General features: G+C 42.4%; 1 protein-coding gene across 1 annotated transcript in view; it reads right to left on the bottom strand.

The window, feature by feature from the left end:
* Window positions 1-1,814: 1,814 nt before the first annotated feature.
* The window catches only part of LOC130133608 (voltage-dependent calcium channel subunit alpha-2/delta-4-like), a gene marked incomplete at its 5' end in the record, with an annotated part of 31,996 nt that continues 26,980 nt past the window's right edge, over window positions 1,815-6,830 (bottom strand). The window contains 6 exons of the mRNA XM_056302062.1: window positions 1,815-1,822; window positions 2,124-2,190; window positions 2,410-2,475; window positions 3,537-3,608; window positions 4,508-4,594; window positions 4,775-4,849. Of these exons, the coding sequence (XP_056158037.1) occupies window positions 1,815-1,822; window positions 2,124-2,190; window positions 2,410-2,475; window positions 3,537-3,608; window positions 4,508-4,594; window positions 4,775-4,849 (375 nt within the window). The remainder of the gene's footprint in view (window positions 1,823-2,123; window positions 2,191-2,409; window positions 2,476-3,536; window positions 3,609-4,507; window positions 4,595-4,774; window positions 4,850-6,830) is intronic.

The raw sequence follows: 6,830 nt of genomic DNA, 5'->3' as shown, positions 1-6,830 counted from the left end.
GGGAGACCCAGCAGCTCTGCCACTGCTACCCTCCCAGGCGAGCTTAATAGTTGTTTTTTTTTTTTTTTGTTTGGTTTGAGGTTTTTGACACCAACCTCCCAGGAGAAGCCCCCACCGCTGCCAATATGAACAGCTTGCTGGCCATCGCCGAGTCCGACGTGCGTAGGTCATTCATGTGCGTGAACACCAGCAAAGCGGCCGGCCTGGACAGCATTCCAGGCTCGGTGATTAGAGTGTGCGCTGCATAGCTAGCTGTGTCTTCACGGATATTTTCAACCTCTCCCTTCCCCTGTGTGTAGTCCCCTCCTGCTTTAAATCATCAGTCACTGTGCCGGTGACTAAGAAGAAGACCAGGTAAAATGCTTGAATGATTGGCGTCCTGTTGCCTCTCGTTCCCATAGTGAGTAAATGCCTTGAGAAACTTGTTAAGGCACTAATCTGTAGCATGTTACCGCCCACCCTTAACCCCCACCAATTCGCCTACCGACAAAATCAATCCACTGATGACACAATAGTCACTACACCCCATACCGCCCTCACCCACCTGGAGAAAAGGAACTTCCTATGTGAGAATGCTGTTTGTAGACTACAGCTCAGCATTCAACACCATAGTCCCCTCAGACTCTACACCAAGCTCAGGGACTTAGGACTCAACCCCAGCCTGTGCAGCTGGATCCTGAACTTCCTATTGAGCGATGCCAGGTGGTGAGGATGGGCTCCAACACCTCTGCACCCTGACCCTCAACACAGGAGCTCCCCAGGGCTGTGTCCTGAGTCCCCTCCTCTACTCCCTGTACACCCATGAGTGCGTGGCTACACATAGCTCCAACTTGGTGATAAAGTTTGCTGATGACATGAGAGTGATGGGCTTGATCACCGACGATGACGAGACGGCATACAGGAGAGAGGTCAACAATATAACAAAGTGGGGCCAGAAGAATAACCGCTCTCTCAACGTCGACAAAACCAAGGAGCTGATGTGGACTACAGGTAGAGAGGGGGGAGGCTGGATCCATCACATCAACGGGGGCTGCTGTAGAGAGTCAACAGCTTCAAGTTCCTCAGAGTCCACATTACCGAGGACCTCACCTAGGATGAACACACCATCCATGTGGTGAAAAGGGCACAGCAATGCCTCTTTCACCTCAGGCGGCTGAAGAAGTTCGGCATGGGGCCCAAGATTCTATGGGCCTTCTACAGAGGCACAACAAGAGCGTTCTGACTGGATGCATCACTGCCTGGCATGGGAACTGTACTGCCCACAACTGCAAAACCCTGCAGAGGGTTGTGCGGATGGCCCAGGATATCAGTGGATGCAAGATTCCCTCCATCCAGGACATATACAATGGATGCTGTGTCAGCAAAGTCCGCAGGATTATCAAAGACCCCAGCCACCCCAATTATGGACTGTTCAGCTAGCTGCTACCGTCAGGCAAGCGGTACCACAGCTCAAATCCCGGACCAGCAGCTCCAGAACAGCTTTTTCCACCAAGCAACCAGGCTTTTGAACAAAGAACATTAAAGACATTAAGCCTGGTACCTGACTGATGGTACTGACCTACGGTCTTCAGCGATCATCAGTTTACACACACACACACACACACACACACACACACACACACACACACACACACACACACACACGTAGCTTGGCATACACAAACACACACAAATATGCAAACAATTACACACATATACGCACATTTACTAAGGCAGGGCCTACATACACACAGCACCTTACATACACCACACACTATTTATTATTACTGCTTTTTTGATCTGGGGTTGTTGTTTTTTTTTGGTTATTTTCAGTGTTAAGGAGCTGAAACACAAGAATTTTACTCTCTTGTATTCGTATAATGAGACGTAACAAATAAAGAATCTTGAATCCATCCATCCATCCATCCATCCATCCATGGACAAACCAACAGATAGTGTAGAGATAGATGTATAAACACACAGCTACACAGATACATAGACACATAGATGAATATACATACTCTATAACATAGATTAATATAGACATAACCGGACAGACACAATGACAGACTCAGAAGCAGGTAAGGAGACAAAGAGAAGAGACAATAAAAGGACAGTATTCAATATACTAATAGTACAATTACCTTCCTCCACAGAGACGTTGCCTATGAAGATATACTCTCCATATCCTCTAGTTAGCACTACACCAGACTGGCACACAGAAAGAAAGAAGACAGACTAAATCACAATCAGTAGTCAGATACACTGGTTTATGTGACACACTGAATATCTGTTTGGCAGTAAAAAGTAAATCAGTTTTTATTTTGTGTAAACAATATTTTTATAGAAATAGATGTCCCTTTTTTGAAATGACGACCGTGCCGTGGAACCAAACTCTTCATCTAATCTAATCTAACTGCAAACAATCACAGACCTGAACGGCGTCTCATTGATGACGGTGTAGAAATAGTCGTTCTTCAGAAACATCACTCTCCTCTGAGACAGAGAGAGAGAGAGAGAGAGAGAGAGAGAGAGAGAGAGAGAGAGAGAGAGAGAGAGAGAGAGAGAGAGAGAGAGAGAGAGAGGAGAGAGGAGAGAGAGAGAGAGAGAGAGAGAGAGAGAGAGAGAGAGAGAGAGAGGGGTGTGTTTTGGGGGCATAAAAAAGAAATGGGCATTGAAATGAATGGTGGAAAAAGACAAGAGAAAGAGGGAAGGCGTGGTAGAGAGGTAGAAAAGGACAGAACAGACAAGAAGATTGAAAGGAATTTAGTTTAGGATCTTTTAAACATCCAAATCATTGACACACCGGAAACGAGATAATTTACAACTTGCAGGGGAGACAGAACTTGAAGGAGATAAGAAGCTCATTAAAAAGTCTCACCTCAACTGAAACAAAGTAACAAGCTAATGAAATAAAATGTCATGACAAAATGGGGAAAATAGAATCTAATTGACAATAACACTCAACAAGGATGATCGTGGTATGACAGAGACCAAATGTAGGACAAGAATGATTAAGTTTAGAAAAGGAAAAGACAGGGCGTCAAGGTAGCATAGCGGTCTATTGTATTATCTACCAACACGGGGATCGCCAGTTCGAATCTCCGTGTTACCGCTGGCTTGGTCGGGCATCCCTACAGAAAAAATTGGCTGTGTCTGCGGGTGGGAAGCCAGATATGGGGATGTGTCCTGGTCGCTGCACTAGCGCCTCCTCTGGTCGGTCAGGGCGCCTGTTCGGGGGGGAATAGTGTGATCCTCCCACGCGCTACGTCCTTCTGGTGAAACTCCTCACTGGCAGGCGAAAAGAAGCGGCTGGTGACTCAACATGTATCGGAGGAGGCATGTGGTAGTCTGCAGCCCTCCTCGGATCGACAGAGGAGGTGGCGCAGCAACTGGGGCAGCTCGGAAAATACGGTAACTGGCCAAGTACAGTTGGGGAGAAAAAAGGGGGGAAATTTCAACAAAAAAAAAAGAGGAAGATATTAAAAAAAAGATATTGATCTTCTAAATTATTTTCACACACACGCACACACACATTCATACGAACTGGAATTTACCCCTTTATCCACAGATGCTCTCACATCTAACGATAGTGTCCCAGTTTCTCCTTTCACCATGGCCGTCCTCAGCTTAAAGAAACACACCAGTTAGTGAAAACCTGCACCGCACAGCACAGCGTAACAAGACAGAGACACAGGGACACAGTTTCACAGGAGCAAAGCACTTCTGTCGTTGAGTCCGAGCGAGTAGGGACTTGGTGAATTTGCATTCAGTAGTCTCATTCTACAGGAGTTCAGTAGGAGTGAGGATTATAAGGGCATAGTTCACAAAATAGGGGGGAATTGTATGATCATAGTTGTTCATTTTTATATTCTACTTGAAGCTGTTGTTTTGCAATTTCCTTCCTTTCATTTTCAGGTCTCTCATTTCTTCCTGAATACATTTTAACTTAACAGCCCTGTTATCATTTTTTTTCTTCTTGGCACCCCGCTAAATCCATAGTTTATATTGCTTTGTACAACAAATGCAACGGCGTTGTTTTAAGGGAGGTTGTCGTAGCTACATTACAAATTAAACATTAAGAATTACTATCTCAGCCTTTGACTATAGTCAAGTAAAGGAAAGTGAGGTGGGTAAATTGGAAGAAGTTGCATTACCCATTACAATACTTCCCATAGCAACACATCAAGAATGACCATCTTAAAAAGTGCCAACATTGTGTTGGGGGAGCTCTCGAGAGAGCCTTAATCTTAATCACGTCACGTAATCAGATCAAAATAATTCTGCCAGAAAAGTTCTGTCTAGTTGACAAAATAGGATAAAAGAGAAATGAACATTTGAAACTAGACAGAATGACAGTTTAGAGAGACATACTGCGAGCAAAAAGAACAGGAGAGACAGATTTAACAGAAGAGAAGACAGACTGCCTTTGTTACCCTGAGTATGCATATATTTGTGAGCTTGTGTGTATGTGTGTGTGTGTGTGTGTGTGTGTGTGTGTGTGTGTGTGTGTGTGTGTTTCATTTACTGTCTCCTCTGTGTCTTCCCATTCCACCTCTGCGAGATCAACACTGTTATAGTTGGGTTTGGGCTTCAACTTCTTACCCTCTTTATACTGTCAAACACAAAAGAACCCACACATACATGCACATACATGAATACATACACACACACAACACACAGGTAAACTACTGGTTATAACTGGTTGCCACTTTTCATTATGAAAGACTCACTGTGCTCTGTAGATTTCCAAGTTACCGTTGACAAAATGTTCTGTGCAAAATGTTTTGCCTACCAGAGGTCGTAGCTCAGGGTGGGACAGGATGTAGCCGTTGTTGGTGTTAAGGAAGGCATAACCATGGATACCCAGCTGAAGAAAATGGTACAATCACATTCAATTTTCTGAACTGAGAAGCTCAAAGAGGATGCAGGACTACTGAGTGGCGCTGACAGGATAAATACATTAAATACATTAACCTGCAAAGTCCAGGTTAATATTTTGACTGAGGGTGTAGAAATACTAACACAACTTCCTGGATACAGCAGCATGGATAGAACATTTGTCTTGTGAGGGGCTTAATATCCGTTTATATTTACATTTGCATATTTGGCAGATGCTGTTATCCAAGGTGACTTACAAGAGTCAGCAATTAGCAGGTAAATACGATTGTTACCAAGAGGCATCATACAGCACAACATCAGCTCATAGTAGTATTATATGAAGCAATAGTAGTACATTTACTACATATAAATCAGATCCTAGTAGTAGTATATTTACTACATAGTAATCATATCAAAGTAGTATTATATGAAGCAGTTGTAGTATATTTACTACATAGTAATCATATCAAAGTAGTATTATACAAAGCAGTTGTAGTATATTTACTAGATAGTAATCATATCAAAGTAGTACTATATAAAGCAGTAGTAGTACATTTACTGCATAGTAATCATATCATAGTATAACGTGAAGCAGTAGTAGCACATTTACTACATAGAAAACAGATCATAGTGTTACATGAAGCAGTAGTAGTACATTTACTAAATATTAATCATATCATAGTTGTATAATATTTAGTGGTTGTACATTTACTACATATCACAGAAAGTTGAATCAGTTCATCTGGACACATTTATTGAGAGAAACGTTTCATCACTCATCTAAGTGACTTCTTCAGTCTAAACTGACTGCAGGTATCCCCACCCTTATAAACAACACAGCTGCATAATGACCCCAACTAACAATCAATTTTATATGCAAATTGCCGTGACCATTAACTAGAGTTATAATGGCCATGTGTACTATTCACAGACGAGTGGGGAACGGTTGCAATCACAGCATTGTAAGATGGTGACAGATGTACTCTTAGCCCCCGCCCCCCGGTTCAGGGATGGTCGTTCCCTCTTAACATAGATGGCCTGTTTGACTCCCCATTCAAACCAGTGTTCCTCCCTATCAAGGATGTGCACATCCTCATCATTGAAAGAGTGGCCACTGGCCTGTAGATGGGTGTAGACTGCAGAGTCCTGGCCTGACATGTTAACTCTTCTGTGATGTTCCATCCTCTTGGCCAGCCTCTGTTTAGTTTCCCCAATGTATAAGTCACGGCATCCTCCTGGCACTTAACAGCGTACCCCATATTGTTCTGTTTGTGCCGGGGGACCCAATCCTTGGGGTGGACCAATTTCTGGCGCAACGTTTTTTGGAGTTTGAATGCAACTGAGACCACCTGTGTAAAGTTGAACTGCTTCAACTTTCTGTGATTTCCTAACCTGGATTATTGAGCATGCATCAATACATTTACTACATAGTAACCATATCACAATAGCATTATATGAAGCAGTAGTAGTACATTTACTACATAGTAATCATATTATAATAGCATTATATGAAGCAGTAGTAGTACATTTACTACATAGTAATTATATCATAGTAGTAGTAGTACATTTACCACATAGTAGTAATATCATAATAGTTATATGAAGTAGTAGTAGTAGTACATTTGCAACACAGTAATCATTTAATTGCCAAGACAGCATGTCATGTCGAGTGACTAGTGTAAAAGCACCTTAGATCATCAAAGAGGTGGTGAATAGGAGAATTAAAGTACAAAGTATGTATTCACTCATAAAAAAAATTAAAAAAAAATCTCTTTCTTGCACTTTTACTTTAGCACGGGTTTTGCTCTTAGATGCTTGTTTAGATGCACTTATGACCTCTGATGACTAGTCGTTCTCCTGATTTCCTACGTTAAATGCACTTATTGTAAGTCGTTTTGGATAAAAGCGTCAGCTAAATGACTGTAATGTAATGTACAAAGTGGATTTCCATTGCCACTCATCAGCATAAC

Source organism: Lampris incognitus, unplaced genomic scaffold (assembly GCF_029633865.1).
Source record: "Lampris incognitus isolate fLamInc1 unplaced genomic scaffold, fLamInc1.hap2 scaffold_412, whole genome shotgun sequence".
Taxonomy (NCBI): Eukaryota; Metazoa; Chordata; class Actinopteri; order Lampriformes; family Lampridae; genus Lampris; species Lampris incognitus.
Note: the sequence above shows the minus strand (reverse complement) of the source record. Positions and strands in the feature narration are given on the sequence as shown.